The 16,905-nt window shown below is 35.3% G+C and overlaps 1 protein-coding gene across 2 annotated transcripts in view; it reads left to right on the top strand.

Moving 5' to 3' along the window:
• Positions 1-16,905, top strand: part of LOC110452666 (cadherin-23-like) — a 59,971-nt gene that overhangs the window by 40,366 nt on the left and 2,700 nt on the right. Inside the window, exons 25-40 of one of the 2 annotated variants that reach the window (XM_021501314.1) lie at positions 280-429; positions 937-1,059; positions 1,788-1,974; positions 3,082-3,302; positions 4,331-4,525; positions 5,787-5,897; positions 6,718-6,847; positions 7,714-7,962; positions 8,827-9,062; positions 9,798-9,886; positions 10,300-10,407; positions 11,768-11,915; positions 12,655-12,779; positions 14,116-14,121; positions 16,136-16,161; positions 16,401-16,429. In XM_021501314.1, the coding sequence (XP_021356989.1) occupies positions 280-429; positions 937-1,059; positions 1,788-1,974; positions 3,082-3,302; positions 4,331-4,525; positions 5,787-5,897; positions 6,718-6,847; positions 7,714-7,962; positions 8,827-9,062; positions 9,798-9,886; positions 10,300-10,407; positions 11,768-11,915; positions 12,655-12,779; positions 14,116-14,121; positions 16,136-16,161; positions 16,401-16,429 (2,133 nt within the window). The remainder of the gene's footprint in view (positions 1-279; positions 430-936; positions 1,060-1,787; positions 1,975-3,081; positions 3,303-4,330; positions 4,526-5,786; positions 5,898-6,717; positions 6,848-7,713; positions 7,963-8,826; positions 9,063-9,797; positions 9,887-10,299; positions 10,408-11,767; positions 11,916-12,654; positions 12,780-14,115; positions 14,122-16,135; positions 16,162-16,400; positions 16,430-16,905) is intronic. The other variant, XM_021501315.1, reaches the window with a different exon arrangement.

The raw sequence follows: 16,905 nt of genomic DNA, 5'->3' as shown, positions 1-16,905 counted from the left end.
TACGAGCTCATAGACCCCGTCTGGTCTTTATAGACCCGTCTGGTCTTTATAGCTAGACCACGAGCCAAAGGCCAAAGGCTCAGGGTCTATAAAGACCAGACAGGGTCTATAAAGACCAGACAGGGTCTATGAGCACTTAGACCCCCTCCTAACCCTGAGATGAATAATAATATTAATCCTAATAATTGTCCCATCTCTTGTTAGTGTCAACTGTCCCTTTTTGTTTTGCTCCGAACATCCTATCCGTTCACCATAACTTTTGTGTCGTTTTCTTTTCAGTCATCATACATCACAAGAGTGCCGGAGCATTCACCTACAGGCACGTTTGTGATAAAAGTCAGCGCCACGGATATTGACAAGGGGGACTTCGGCGTTGTGCGATACACGTTGGGAGAACCCAGCTCCTTTGTTGATATCGACAGTATCTCGGTAAAGATAATACATCATTACTCAAAATATTAAATTTACATCTCTCTGCTGGTACAATTTAGTATGAAGTTTCATAAATCCCTTTGAAAGTCTTAATTTAGTGAAAATCAATTGGTTCAAGCTACTTCCTATTTTTCAAAATGTCTGTATAACAATGAAAATCAAAATATGTACTTATCACTTATGGATTGAAATCAATTTTCCAATAGCACAATGAAAAAAAATGTACGTACCAGGATACAGGATTGAAATCCGTGGTTTTTTTGCCAATAGCAGAATCCAGAAATCCATGTTGACTGGGAGATTTCTATTTCTAAACAAATCAAAGAAACTTTTGCTTTGCCGGAAGCAATATATATATGTCATGTGAAAAATCTGGGTTTTTTTTTTAAAGATTTGTCCTGACAAATGAAATGAAATTGTATTAAATGTACAACATCTGTCGGCAAAATTTCACATGTAAAACTAGATTTCGGAGACCAGTTTTCACAACCACTTCTTTTTCAGGGTAACATCACTGTCAAAGCTGGAGCCAATTTGGACCGAGAGACACTTGGCGACGTTTCCATACAAGTCACGGCTTCTGACAGTCCAAACAACCCGAACGTCCGGAGATTTGCCACCACAACAGTAAGTGCACTTATAACTGGTGTGAGAGAGCTCTGACCCTCTAACTTAACTTTCCTGATGTTACCTCCACAGTTAAGTATTATAATGAGGTATATTGGATGAAGCTTGTTCATCTGGCTTTCTTTATAACTATGTCCATCGTTCTTAACATTTATCTAATTTTAACAAAACTTCATATGCATGATTTGTCTGTCAAGAAATTGCTCCTGTGACATTCATACTCGGTGTGAACATTTTTACCCATAGCTATTGCCTTTTTTGTTACTTGGCTGCTTTAAGCCCTGTCCAGACAATTTTTCCCAACTTTCTGTGAGAGATGCATAAGGAATATACAACTATTACTTTTTGGGATTCAAGATGGCTGCCATGTCCTCTGATTGACTGAGACAATAATGATCATAACTTGACTTGGATGATACTTTGAATGGTCGAGTGGAGTGCATCAGCATGTCTATGGCTTACGTTTTCTCTGCTATCCTATCTCTTATGCCGTCTTTTCCACCCTCTGCATCTCCTAGCAATGGAATTCCCCTTTCACTCCGCTACTAATCTGTCTCTCATCTGTCTCCCGGCCTTCCCAGTTTTGACGATTCAAATATTGTCATGTTCCTTTAAAATGTAGTCCTATAGGGACCTCTCTAAAATGTGTGAATTCCTATTTCGTGATTTGGAATATAGAAATATGTGACTATTGGGAAACATTTTCTCGTCAATTTATCTTTGCACAGGTGTACATTTACCTGGATGACATCAATGACAATCGACCAAGGTTCACTCAGGCCCATTACTCCACCACCATCGTGGAAACCATTCCTGTTGGGACCAGCATCCTTCAGGTCCGGGCCACTGACCTTGACATTGGTTTGAATGCCCTCATTGGCTTCGAAAAGATTCTGGGCAGTGGTGATATCGATGGTACGTACTGTAAAAACATTGATTTTTGAATTTTTGTTGTTGTGTGAAAATTATATTTTTGGTGTTTAGCAAAAAAATGTGCACGTGAATCAGAGAATTTTTTTTGCTCAGTTTTACAGCCAAATAAAAGTCTTGTTTCCCTTCGCTAAAAAGTGTCTTATTTTCCCAAAATGACCAAAAAATTAGGACGATATTCCCAATTTCCGTAAAAATAGTGCTATATTCTCCCAATTCACAAAGAGTCAGGCTGTTAAAAAAACCCACTATGAATATATATCTATAGAATATATGCATTTCAGAACCATTACAAACGCAGAAACAGTTGCAGTTAACATCAACATGCTTTCTATCAACTAGGCAATAACTTGGCTATACCTTTATATGTTTGAATTGTTCGGTAACATATTCCTAGTATGATAATTGACATTTAAATCAAAACGATTAAGGATTAACTTGAATATATTTTTTATGTTATGGAGATATAACACACAAAAAACGGAGTGTACTCTGTTTATGATGAGAGTACACTTCGTTTTTTTGTGTTATAGCTCCATAACATAAAAAATATATTCAAGTTAATCCTTATAATTTAATCTACTATACACAATCCCTGTGGAAATCAACTTTTATTGATGGACTCTTTTCTGTTAGAAATTATTACGCCGCTGTATCAGCCAATCAAAAGCGACGTTACAAATGGCGACGGTTTTTTTTATGTTATGGGATGATAACATAAATTTTTAGGCCAATGAAAAGGTTTGTTACAAGCAGATTAAATTATTCACCAATATATGAAACTATCTCCTTTCAGTGGAAGGAGAATGTAGAATAAGGTCCTGCTTTCTATTATCATTTGATTTTTCAAGAAAACATTTAAGAAATATCTATTTCGGAACTTTTCCGTGTCATTGCATGTGACAGTCTATTTATTGTTATTGTCATTGTCAATTCAGTTAATTTTTTAACGATAATCATTGGAACATCACTTATCAATATATATATGCTTTATCAGTTGTTTTTTTTTCAAGTTCAGCTATAATTTATCTAATGTGCTAGATAGATCTCACTGCCGACAGAAGCTATAAATCAGTTTCTTTCCTTTCCCAGAATTCTTCAGCATTCGTAAACGCACAGGTGCTATTGAGATACAGAAGAGTCTGCTGCGTAACTCGGGAGTGTACTCGTTTAACGTAACAGCAACAGACATGGATGGTCAGGGGCCATTTTCCGCCACAGCTAGCGTGAAGATCACTGTCTTACAGGCAACCAACTCTTACCCCGAATGGAGAACCCCTCCTTTTGCCAATATGAGTATCGACGTTCTTGAGGCGAGTTCCTAAAACCTTGAAATGGTTTTCACCAAACATTGACATTTTGGTTTTAATAATTAGTATTGCAAATTTAATGTACTGTAAAACCGTTCATTTATGTGGGCTTAAATTTTCACAATTTCGATCCAAAATTTTGAAATAATATTGATACAGAATTATAATTTCACGATCTGGACATGTGAAGGAACTAAATTTTCGTAGTAATTTCACAAACAGACAGGACCCTCGGCATTTCAAGTGTCAAGTAGTCGAACAAATAGGCTGCTATATTATAGTACATTGAACAGCAACAAGTAAATTTATTCTGTTAAATAAATCATCAACAAAAACTATTAGATGTTTGATATAATCTTTTTTCAAACAACATTAGGTACTCTTTACTTATACCCAGTATGCATTGTCACAGCCTCAGGGACACTATTTAATGACGACGTTAAGGTTATGAATTTTTCATGGCAGTTAATTTCACTTTTTAAAATATTTTTCTGCGGATCTCTTTTTCGTGATCTAACTTAATTGACCCATGAAATCGCGAAAATATCCTCCCCACAGAAATATCTTGCTAGACAGTATTGGTATTTATTTACAGGTACCCTTTTTGAACGTCTTGTTTATGTAGGTTTCTGGATTATACAGGGTTCAATGCTTTGGACCTTCTTTTTAATTCTACTGCACTTGGCCACAGTGATAATGGGGGAAAAAAATTCAATTTCATATTTGAATGTTGGTCAATACTGAATTTCCACTTCAGTAGATGCTCCGTTTATGAAGGCATTTTGATTGTCTTAATTAGATTATTGAGTAATCATTCAAGCTTTCAAAAGACAAATTTAATATGTCATAAAGGACTTTATAGAAATACAAAGGGACTATTTATATAACTGCTGAAGGACAAGATACACTCAAGTGAAGGACGAAATTTAAAAAAAAAAAAAATGGAAATTTGAAATCTTGAATTCTGAAATAAAAAAAATGCATCTGAAAAAAAGAATGATTTGGTTACAAAAGACTTGTTAATTTTACAGAGCCAGTACCTCGGAATGCTGGTTTATGACGTACACGCCAGTGATGCTGACCGTGGAGTGAATGGTGTTGTCGACTACGGTTTCTACCACAACGGCTTGTACACAACAGCTACACCAGAGTTCATGATAAACTCAATCACCGGAGTCATCCGAGCCCAGAGGGTGTACGATCGGGAGGAAACTGACCGCTATGTGGTGAGTAAGACTGACCACAATGTGGTGATTGAGTGGATCGAGACACTGCTATGTGGTAAGACTGACCACAATGTGGTGAATGAGTGGATCGAGACACTGCTATGTGGTAAGACTGACCACAATGTGAAGAGACTGACCACTATGTGATGAGTGAGACTAGTACTGACCGCTATGTGATTATTTAGACTGACCGCTATGTGATAAGTGAGAGACTGACTACTATGTGATGAGTGAGACTAGTACTGACCGCTATGTGATTGTTTAGACTGACCGCTATGTGATAAGTGAGAGACTGACTACTATATGTGATTATTTAGACTGTAACCTCTTTGCGATGAGTTCTAGACTGACCAATATGTGATCAATGACAATGACCACTATTTAGTAAGACTGACCTCTATGTGGTGGTGAGACTGTGACCTCTATGTGGTATTAGACTTGACTGTTATGTGGTAATTTACACTGACCTCTATGTGGTGGTGAGACTGACCTCTATGTGGTATTAGACTTGACTGTTATGTGGTAATTTAGACTCACCACTATGCAGCATGAAAGACCACTTTGTAATAAGCTGGAGTAACAAGCTCATCTTGAGGATAAATGCTAATAAATATTAGAACTTTATTGTTTGAATAAGGACAATAAACAGGCAGGATTGACACTGCCTAGAAACAGAAACATTACTTCAGTTCCTTATGAAGGTCGAGAAGCTGAAAATTTGAATCTGAGAACTTCATTTTTATAAAACTTATAAACTTCTTTAAATAGAGACAATGTGTTTGTAATGTTATAGTCATGTGATACGCCTCGGGTGACAATGGGTTTCTCGGGTTGACAATATTCACCGTCACCTGCTAATGAATGTCATATCTATTTTAATACACCAAAAGTCTTTGTAGCTCAGAAACGGCAGCAAACCTCGATAATGACATCTTGTTTGTTGATAGTCTGCTGTTTACAATCGCTATCGCACCGGCGCTTGATGAAATTGGCTGTTGCCGTCAAACGTTCTTGTGACCATCACGGTGGGGAAACGAAGCGGTGCACGCACATTTTTTGCGCATGTGATATTTTTCACTGTCTCATGACAATATCACCCGGGCCCCTTAAAACCAATGTATTTTTGGAGAGTGACAGAGATTTTTGACTAATTTTCTCCCAACCAATCAAATAGCTAGAAATTCACTTGAGGTGTAACAATTTACATTGTCTCATTGTTCCCGGTAAAATAACAGGTTTAAAATGAGAGTTGTTTTCTCAGCTGCTGCTGTCAGCCAAGGATAGGGGAACCCCAGCTCTGGAGTCCACCCGTTTCCTGACTGTCGTAGTCCGTGATGTCAACGATAATCCGCCAGTCTTCCCAATAAATACGGTAAGTCAATATAATATGATTGATATTCTGATAAGAAATATATGAGGCTGTCTGATCAAGAAATTGCAAAATTCCTGACTTCACAATTTATATTGGCACAATATTTTTCGAAATAAATGTCTACTTTTTCTAATAAGTTTCTACCATCAGTTGTAAATTAAAATATCATGCAAACAATTAATCTTACTGATTGTAAAACAAACATGCTGGGTGATAAGAAAATCCTTTGTAAACATTTTGAAAAGTAATTTTGTGAAATTAGATGGCATGTTTAATAGAAGTAATCCAAGACATTGTCCATGTAATCCACAATATTGTCAAGGTAATCCACAATATTGTCCAGGTAATCCACAATATTGTCCAAATGATCCACAATATTGTCCAAATGATCCACAATATTGTCAAGGTTATCAACAATATTGTCCACGTTATCCACAATTTTGTCCAAATGACCCACAATATTGTCAAGGTTATCCACAATATTGTCAAGGTTATCCACAATATTGTCAAGGTTATCCACAATATTGTCCAGGTAATCCACAATATTGTCAAGGTTATCCACAATATTGTCCAAGTAATCCACAATATTGTCCAAATGACCCACAATATTGTCCAAATGATCCACAATATTTTCCACATTATCCACAATATTGTCTGTTCTGCATTTTCCAATCGAGTTAAATATTGCAGTGACATATAAAAAAAATCTCACAAATTTCATTTCTCTGCAAACAATTACTCATTTAAATGGGTTTATTCATTGGGTAACTGTTGCTCCTGAAATTTTGATTTTCATGCATACTGCTGAATGTTGTTTTAGGTAGGGGAGACCATTGATGTTGAAGTCCAGGTTCCAGAAAATGCAAACATTGGTGTTCTGATCACCAGGCTGGTAGCTACAGATCGGGACTTTGAATCGGAAGCTGTCAAAATTTACTATTACATTATAAGTAAGTTAGCATGGCTAGTTTCACACTGACAAACTGGAGTTCACATTGTTTATGAAAGACATCATTACCTTAAAATTCCATTCAAAGAATTGAAATATAGGCATTTAACAAATAAATCTTTGGATACTGATTTCGCTTTCATAAGATAATCTCTCCTGATCGGAATTGGAAGGCATATGTGAACCAGTGTCATTTGACCTTAACAGTTATGATGGCATGTGACCTAAACAGTTATGATGTCATGTGACCTAATTAACAGTTATGATGTCATGGGAGAACAAATATCAACCTGCTTGCATGTAGAGATATTCTGTGTACTTATTCACACCTGGTAAGGGTTTGAGGGAGATGTGCTTCATATAAATAAAATTAAAAAATCTAAATATCTTGGTTTGGGAATTAGATGAATCGTAACAACTTTTTCTAATACTGTACATCAAATTATTTGCATGTGATGCACTTTTTTTTTCTAATTTCCCCCTTTTTATTTTTTTTCATATTTATCTCCATGCTAATGCTATCACATAAGTGTGTGGTATTTTTGCCGTATATGATGAAAGATTTGCCTCCTAATTTTTCGTGATTTCATAATCTCTTGGAAAGAGTGAAAATTAGATACCTGTGCAAAACCCCGGGTATATTGTTAATTTTTATCAAGAGATTACAGTCCTAATTTTTATCAAGAGATTACAGTCCTAATTTTTATCAAGAGATTACAGTCTTTCAGTTTATATGTCCAAATGGCAATTCGAGTAGACTTAAGTCGCCGCACAGGGCGCTTACTTCAGAAGCTACTTTGAAAAACATTAACAAATCAGAACTGTTTTGTCATCATACAGTACAGTACGTACTATTATTTTTTGCAGGTGGCAATGAGGGGAATATGTTTAACTTGAACAAGACAACCGGAGAACTATTCTTGGCCAGGACACTAGACCGTGAAACAAAGAGCATCTTCCTCCTTGACGTTCAAGCCACCAACAATGTCAGCGACTACAGTGTCATCACCAGCCGTCGTCGACGTGCCGTCGATCCGAGCATCGTCACAGTGAAAATCCTCGTCGGTGACACCAACGATGCTAAACCCACATTCACCAAAGTACTATATCGTGGCTGTAAGTGTACAAGGAGGTTTTAGGAAAAATAGGAAGTAGTACATGTATTAGGAATTTCCAAGGGGATTTTGGGAACTTCCACGATCTTGGAGTTAGGAATATTTGATTGCATATATAGACAAAGGAGCACTGCGAAACCACTTTTCTTATGTCTATTTACATGTGATTCAGTGAAAGAGATTTAAAATATTCTTATTAATGATAAAAACTTTGAAACTAATTACTCTTTTGGATTCAAATTTAAAGATTCGTCCATGTGACCTGTTGTAGATTCATTCGTCACAAGCGTGAGCTGTATTTCACGCTATTTCCATTTAAACTCCACAACGAATCACAGGATTCGCATTCAGCCATCATTAGAGATAAGATTGGATATTCTTCCGAGTGACCAAAAAAATAATTGGCTTTAAAGGTGTCTCAAATGGATCAACATTCAGCCATTATTAGATGGAATCAAATATTCTTCCGAGTGACAAAATTTATTTTCGGCTTTAAAAATGTGTCCCACAGATATACATTCAGACATCATTAGATGGAATTAATTATTCTTCCGAGTGACAAAATTTATTTTCGGCTTTAAAGGTGTGTCCAACAGATCTACATTCAGCCATTATTAGATGGAATTAATTATTCTTCTGAGTGACAAAATTTATTTTCGGCTTTAAAATTGTGTCCAAAAGATATACATTCGGCCATTATTAGATGGAATTAATTATTCTTCCGAGTGACAAAATTTATTTTCGGCTTTAAAGGTGTGTCGAACGGATCTACATTCGGCCGTTATTAGATGGAGTAAGTGATGCTTCTGAGCGTGTAACATCTAGTGTTGTGTAACAGGTGACAGAATTTATTGTCTATTTATAGGTGTGTCTACCCGGTCTGCCATTGGTCAGAGTATCATCCAAGTGCAGGCTATCGACGTGGACTCCATCGACATCAGATACAGCGTGGTCTCGGGGAATACCGAGGGCCTGTTCCATGTTAATGAGATCACTGGCATCATTTCCAACAGAGTGCTGATGTCAAATACCAACAATCAAGTGTACAACTTACAAGTCCAGGCGCGGGACAGTAACTTACAGGACAACGCCGATGTACAGGTGATTCTTGAAGGCCGCATTCGTTTTTCGCAATCCAAACGGTTGAACCGGTTGGACGAGAGTTGTTCGTTTATGAAATTAAGGTCGGACCTAGCAATCTGATGCTTTTTTTTTATGCGAGCCTTGACAAAGCCTTGCAATTAAGGCCTGCATAAACATTTGCAGGTCTGTCATGATTTAAATCCGAAAATGTTACATTTAAAAACAGACAAACCAGTTTAACCGGATACGCAAAAGTGGCATTACTGTTTCAGCGGTAACACTGTGAGGGACTATAAATTAGCTGTCTATTTGTCAGTGAATTACTTTCTCCGTAGGATATTTCATAAATTATGTCGCCTACAATTGCCAAATTGTCAATGAAAATATCTCATGGGATAGCGGAGTGTGGCAAGTTAAATTTGGTCTAAAGAGTTGTGCCCCTTTAATTGTTTTCACTTTATGGGCAGGATTTGGATTGCTTTTTGATGCTGTACTTTTGAAATGAGTGACCGATGTTAAGTAACATGTTCTACAATGAGAGTATAATGTAACAACATTATTTTTTATTTAATGTCTACCATACTTTCTTTCAATAAATATTTCTTTAAAAAAAATCAAAAAATTCTTTTAAAAAAGGGGGTCAGGAGTTATTTTTTATTTTTTTGAAAATGTATACCATATTTTCTGTTCATAAATATTTCTAAAACATCACAAAATTCAACGTGAGCTTTTTATTCTTTTTAAATTTGACAGATATTTGTGACACAGCCTGACAACGGTGTGACATTGGTCATCAAACAGCCGGCGTCTGAAGTGAGACTGTTCAAGGAACAGATACAGAAGTAAGTAAGAATGCCGACCATGTCAAAAACTGGCCTAGTTAATCCCACTGCATGATTGGTAGAGGTGACTTACATGGAACTCCATGTCATTGTAAGGAGTTGAGCTATTCTATCACTGATCAGTAAGTAGGCTTACAAAAAAGGGCCTATCTTATCCAACTGCAACGATGGTAGGAGGTTACTATAACATGGCACTTGTCAGGGAAAGTCTTTTATATTCGCACCATACTATGGTTATATTGAGTCCTACACCCGATTAGATTTTGCTGGTCATTGGTGCAGGATGAAGGGTCAAAGGTCATGGGCAAAGATCACACTTGACAACGTGTTGGGGGCAGGCAGGGGTATATCTGTTTGAGTCTCTGCTTGCTTTACTTTTATTTTATTTTATTTTTTTTTTTTTTTCATTTCAGATTACTGGAGAGTTTCACAGATGCAAACAATGAGCCCATCTTCACTTTTGTGTGTTTCAATTCTATAAGTGACCATGTACTGGCTTCAGGAGATACAACCAGCCAGTGGTATGTACATGTACATTAAAACCTGTCTATAATGACCACAACACAAAAATGGTCCTCCTAGACAGTTTGTTTAAATATGTAACAAAGCACTTAGGGATATAGTTACAAAGTATATAGTTCTAATAGAGATAATACATAAGGAATAATACATGCCGTTTTCCATATCACACCCAGTATCAACCCGAGACTGCAATATCAGCCCGCTGGCTGATATTGGTCGAGGGTTGATACTGGATGTGATATGGAAAAAGGCATGTTTTATTCTGTTTATTACTTACTTACTAATAAAAGCTACTATCTTATGATCTATTTTTCTTTTGAAATATTGAAAAACGAAAAATTTCCAAAAGGGGTGTGATACAGGTTTTGGGGTGTGATACGGCGGGGGCCGATACAGCTTTTTGGGGTGTAATACGGTGAGGGCTGATATGGGTTAGAGCAATTGTGTCGTTTCGCATAAACAAAAAAAAACATATTTATTAATAAGTATGTAATAAATGTTAATATTGGTAAAGCTTCTATTTACATAGAACTGCTCTTCAGTTCTGCCATTTTGAAATGTATATTATCACCATTTGATTTTTTTTATAAATAATAGCTTTTTAAAATTATTTTCAGTACAATATGAAATGCATATTGTAGTGTATTTTCTTTTTTGAATTGGATATTAAAAATAACAAGAAAATACAAAAAAAAAAGAGTATATATATTACAGGGTCAAACTTGAAATCTACCTACTGCCTTTTCACCACTTTACAAATGTAGTTATACAGGAATTGTGAATGCATAGTATCAGAAGGAAAGATGGTTAACTTGCCACAAAACAAAACAAAAATAAGCCAGAAAAACTTCTTTAGGTTTACTTATCTTTATCTAAAATGGACAATATTCTAGCCAAGGTGAGGAAGTCTTCTTTTAAATAATCTCTTGTGCATCGGTACTGTTTATCTTACCTTGAGTATCCCTGTCCCAGTGCTCCGTTGTTTTTCCTATAATAAACAGTAACCTTTCCTTAACTTGCGCTTGGATATAACCGTAGCACTGTTTGGACAGGGCACTTCCGTTGACCGGGTAGCTCAATCAGTTATATTAAAGCAGTCGGAAGTCCCAGGCTAAATTCCGTGTCAAGCTCTGCTCAATTTTTACACTCGGAAATCTTGTAGATTATATTTTGTTAGTTTGTCTTTTTCATTTCTCATAAAAGACCCACAAGATATGGTTTTCTTTTGTGATATGATTTATCAAAATTATAGTAATGCTGGAAAAAACAGTTTCCAACACTTAGTTTACAATTTTAGCACTGGTATGGGAACCCTTAAGGCTAACACTGTCCTGTACGGGATACGATTTTGTTTTGTAGGGCAGATGCCACGATCTCCACGGGATGCGCCAGATGCAGTAACGGTGGAGTGGGTGTGTTCAGCGGTGCCCAGCTTCTGTATGAACTCCAGATCTTAATGAGTCAAAACAGTGATGGCTTTGACCTTCTGTACATCCACGAACTCATGGTAAGGTCAAGGTCAGGGCAAAGGTCAAAACTACATATTTACATCTCATAGGGTTTGTATTAACAATATTGGCGCGTGTAAGATCTTTTATTTCAAGAAGGTCAAGTCTTAGTGGAAAGGTAAAATATGCGACGGCTTTATAATTTGACCTTGTCTACATCCATGAACTCAAGGTAAGGTCAAGGTCAGGCAAGATTACATATTTACATCACGTAGGTTTTCATTTGAACAATATTGGTGTGTATATCCTTTAAGAAGGGCAAGTCTTGGTGATAATGTCCAAAATTATAAGATCTTCCACATTTTACAAAGTAAAGTCACTTCTGAAATAGAAGTTGTGGATAGTTTTCATCGCCGATGAGAAGGTCAAGGTAATATTTTACAATTACTTTATGATTTTGATAGAAGGTAATATTTAATAGAAGGAAAACAGAAATTGAAAAAATTCTAATTGCATGAGAATTTAAGGATTAACAATTACCTAAAGCCTGCACTAGATTGGCTATTTTACATACAGTAAAACCTCGATATAATGCCCCTCGATTACCGCCCAAATATTTCAATGCCCATTTTTTCTTGTTTTCGAAGGAATTCCTTTACACATTTCCCTCAATTTATCGCCAAACCCCTTTATAACGCCAATTTCTCTGGACATATGGTGGCAGTATACCAAGGTTTTACTGTATTATCAAAATGGATGCTGCTAGCTTAAGAATATCAATTTTGACGTTTTTTCTAGTTGGCCACGGAGAAGGAGAATAAATTGGATCGTACTCCCACGCTTGTTGTGATGATCCTCATCATCGTTCTCATCGTCGTCGGCCTCTTCTTCCTCATCATTGCATGTTACTGCATCAGGAAATCGTAAGTAGAGAAAAACAGAAATTGTTGGACAGTAGTAATGGGAGTGATAATTTTCAGAGACTAACGTTTGACAAGAAATATTGGTTAATAACTCATTCACCCCTGAAGTCACATTTTGAACTCTTCCAGTTCAAAGGTTGGAATAGTTCATTATAAAATTTCAGGGGTGAATGAGATAATAGCAAAAAGAAATGTCTTCTTTGAAGAAGTAGAAATATAACTTTATTTTTTTTACCAGGGGAATTTTTAGCTCGGGTCGGAAGGTCAATATTCATGATGAACTGCATCACTCGATGTCATGTGCAATAAAGGAATTTGCGTCCTTATTTGCTTGATAAGAAGAAGCAATTAATGAAAACACCAGTAATTTTTTTATCTAAATATTTCAGTTAAGAAGAAGCAGGAATTTGAAATATGTAATTGCGTATTTTCAAGTTGGAATTTAATACCCATGCAGGAATATGTCATGCCGTTTTTTCGCCCATTGACGATGCGAGTCAATGAGGGCCACAATAAGTCATGCGCAATACAGGAGTCAATTCTTCATGTTGCTGCAAATATAGTCAAGATGTTTATTGTGGCTACGGTATATATAATCCAGAGGGTCGTTATCAGTATATTGTATATACCTGGTATATATAGAACCGTTTTCCTATACGATTACAAGCTTCAATAATCAGGAAACAGATCTATTGCTGATCACCAGAGGTTTATGGTGCATTTTTGAAGGGGGGAGGGGGAATGAATTTCTTTATTTTATTGTCTACTTTTAAATGCGAAAAGGTTTCATCAGTACATGGCGTTATACATACATGTGAAGATAACTGTAATATCAGTTTATAAAACATCTAAAAACTGTTCAAATTAGAATGTACATATGGTCAATTCTCATGGGGTGCTTGATATTTTATTCAAATTTGAGAGAGAGAAAAAATATATCTAAACCGACCTTGAGGAAATTACTTTACCAGGTATATTTAATGAAAACAGTACATGGAAGTCATTTCTTTAAACGGACATAATCCATGAATTCTTAATCAGATAAGGGAAATGTCTATAAGTGTATGACTTTTTATTCTGTTTAAAATGTACTCGAGGACAAGGACATTTTCTTTCACAAATATTCTGGTTGGTCCCATTTTTACAAATGTTCAAAGTTCTGTACTGCTTACATGTGAACGATCTGAAGTTAAAAATGTTCCTGAAGTTAAAGTACTGCTGGGTCTCCTCGGGAAGTCGATGATTATGTGAAAATTCTTGAAATTTGTCTTGGACAAAACACAGGACCTCAGTGAAAACTGTTCTTGATTCAATATTTTCTCATTAATCTTTTCAGCACACGGTGAGTTCATTTCATGGAAATACATTCAACCCATTTTTATGAATGTATATGAATATTTCAGCTTCTGCTTAATACAATATGTACACAAATATACATATACTCGCATTTAAATATGTTCATTTTATTACTGGCAGAGCTAGTATAAAGACCCATTTGATAAATCCCTTTTCTCGTAATGATATATATGTTCATGTTTCTATTGGAAGGGATTTTAACAAATTTGATTGAATACTGATTGCAAATGCAAAAATTCAAATGAATATCACAGCATGCAAATTGAAAAGCTAATTGAAAAACAGCAAAATATTTGTCAAAAATTGCTTATGAAAATAGATTTATAGAATTATTTTCAAGAAAATAAGATGCACTTTTGCATTTTGCATATAAATAATTGCTTCAAATTAACCACAGCACAATTTTGAATTGAATATTTTATTTGAAATAAATTGCAAAAAAAACAACATAATTGATTGTGTCTCATCATTGTTTCATTTTTTTGTGTTTCTTGTTGGTTAAACATGAACACAAGAAAAATGGTGTCACTGAACTGTCATGGATGTGCACAAGAAATGATGATGTCACTGAATATTGCACACATAAATGAGCTATAGAGGCAGGCTTAGCTATAATTTTGCACTTTAGACCCCAACCGGGGGGACTATAGGTTTTGTCTGCGTCCGTCTGTCCGTCCGTCGCCGAAATCTGCAGGTTAAGGTTTGGGTTAAAGTTTTGTAATGGCTTACCATTCGCTTAATAATGATGTTAGGATGCTGATTCTTAGCATAGAGGTTCTTTAGTGGTCTAGCATTAATGCTGTGGATTGAAAATGGAAAATATTTAATTTTGTTTTGAATTTTTGACATGTTTTGGACTTAACTATCTTGGCCAATATCTGCAGGTTAAAGTTTGGGTAAAAGTTTTGTAATTGCTCACTGTTCACTTTATAATATCGTTAGGATGCTGATTTTATGGACAGAGGTTCTTTAGGGGTATAGCATTAATGTTGTTAAGTGAAAGTGAATAAATAATCTGAAGGTTAAAGTTTGGGGGGCCGGTAGGGGACATGTATTGATTCATCAATAACCACAGAATGCTTGTTTTATCAAATATTTTGACAAATTTGAACTTTTATCAGCTTGCAGTCACATCCCACTTGCCTTTTAAAAATTACACGTACCAATAATCATCTCGTTTTTTTACATTTTAAGCCTTTCACCCCTACATAACTTTAGTAGACTCTACCATGCATTGATATGGATAAGTCCATTATGGTCTACAGTGGTGAAAGGGTTAATCTCCAAATATTTACAAAAAATTGTTCGAGAATCATGGAGACTAAAACATATATGTCATGATTATGTAAATTAATTTTATAATCTGAATGCTTGCACATGTCATGTATTGTATAGTACTTAACTTTATTAAAAATAAAACTGCTAAAAATGAAAAAAAAATAGAGAGAGAAAATTGAGGTGTAATATGAAACAGAAAAAACAATTTCTGGGAGTTTAATACCGGTAGCTTAATTTGCCTTAAAACATTATGGTATTGATCTGATCCATGTCTGTAAATAAGGCCACCCCACATATATTGCACTTTGACAGAAATGTCAACAAATGCCATTGCATCGCCCTGTATTGAGCCCAACCATTTACATTACATTCATGTGTATGTGTATTTAGGCTTATTACAGGACAAATACGTAGCACAATGGCTGAATGCACATATAAAAAGCTTCATTTATTAAACAAAATATTCGTTTTTCATGATATTACTTAGTTAAAAACAAAATAATAAAATAATTTTAAAACTTCTGTTTTGTGTAAACCATGTCTATTTTGTCTCATGTAACAAGTTGTTTTGATGTGAATGTTTGGATATATTTATATTTCTTGACAAAATATAAATAAAACCTCTTCAAAATTCAAAGATGAAATAATTGTATTTGATACCAATAAGAAACAATATATATTATCTGGTATGAGGTTATCAATAATTTCTTTTTCTTTTTCAGCAACGAGCAGAAGACTGCTTTGCTTGGTAAGTAAAACTCATGACAGACAAAGATGATGGAATTTTTTAAAATATTTGATTTTAATTAGTTTGATTTTAATTAATGGAGGAAAAAATCCTGAATAGAATCAGATTTCAATCAAATTTTACTGTATGTATGTTCTTAAAATTCTTTAATGAAATATAAACAGATACAGGACTTTAAGGATATTTTCCCGTTTTTGTGCAATAATCATATTTATTTTGTTTATTATGAATTCTTACAGAAACCAAAACTGAGGAGAGATTTGAAGAGGTATGTACATTTATCTGATATAATGTTTTTAAAAATAAAGGGATAATGAAAAAAATTAGGGCAAACACATTTAGATATATTTTCAATTCTATTTCAAAAATTGTATTAATGAGACAATATTTACTGTACAAATAAGCTAATTGATAAAGACACCAACTGAGCCTAATCCAATCAAAAGTAATCGTAAAGTTTTCATAAACAATATTGAGCATGATATCCAACAAATATCATGACCTTGGGTCACTTGGTTATTTAGAAGAAGATTTTTGAAGTTGTTACCCTAAAATAGCACATATGAATATGACCGTGTATTTATTAGCTCACCTGTAACGAACTGCCAAGTAAGCTTATGCCGTGGCGCGGTGTCCGTCGTCCGTTCGTCCGTCCGTCCGGCGTCAATATTTTACTTTATACGACTTCTTCTTAATCTAAAATAAATGACCTTCACTTCACCTATTTTCAAGATCACAGGGGTC

This window comes from Mizuhopecten yessoensis, unplaced genomic scaffold (assembly GCF_002113885.1).
Source record: "Mizuhopecten yessoensis strain PY_sf001 unplaced genomic scaffold, ASM211388v2 scaffold6785, whole genome shotgun sequence".
NCBI lineage: Eukaryota > Metazoa > Mollusca > Bivalvia > Pectinida > Pectinidae > Mizuhopecten > Mizuhopecten yessoensis.
Note: the sequence above shows the minus strand (reverse complement) of the source record. Positions and strands in the feature narration are given on the sequence as shown.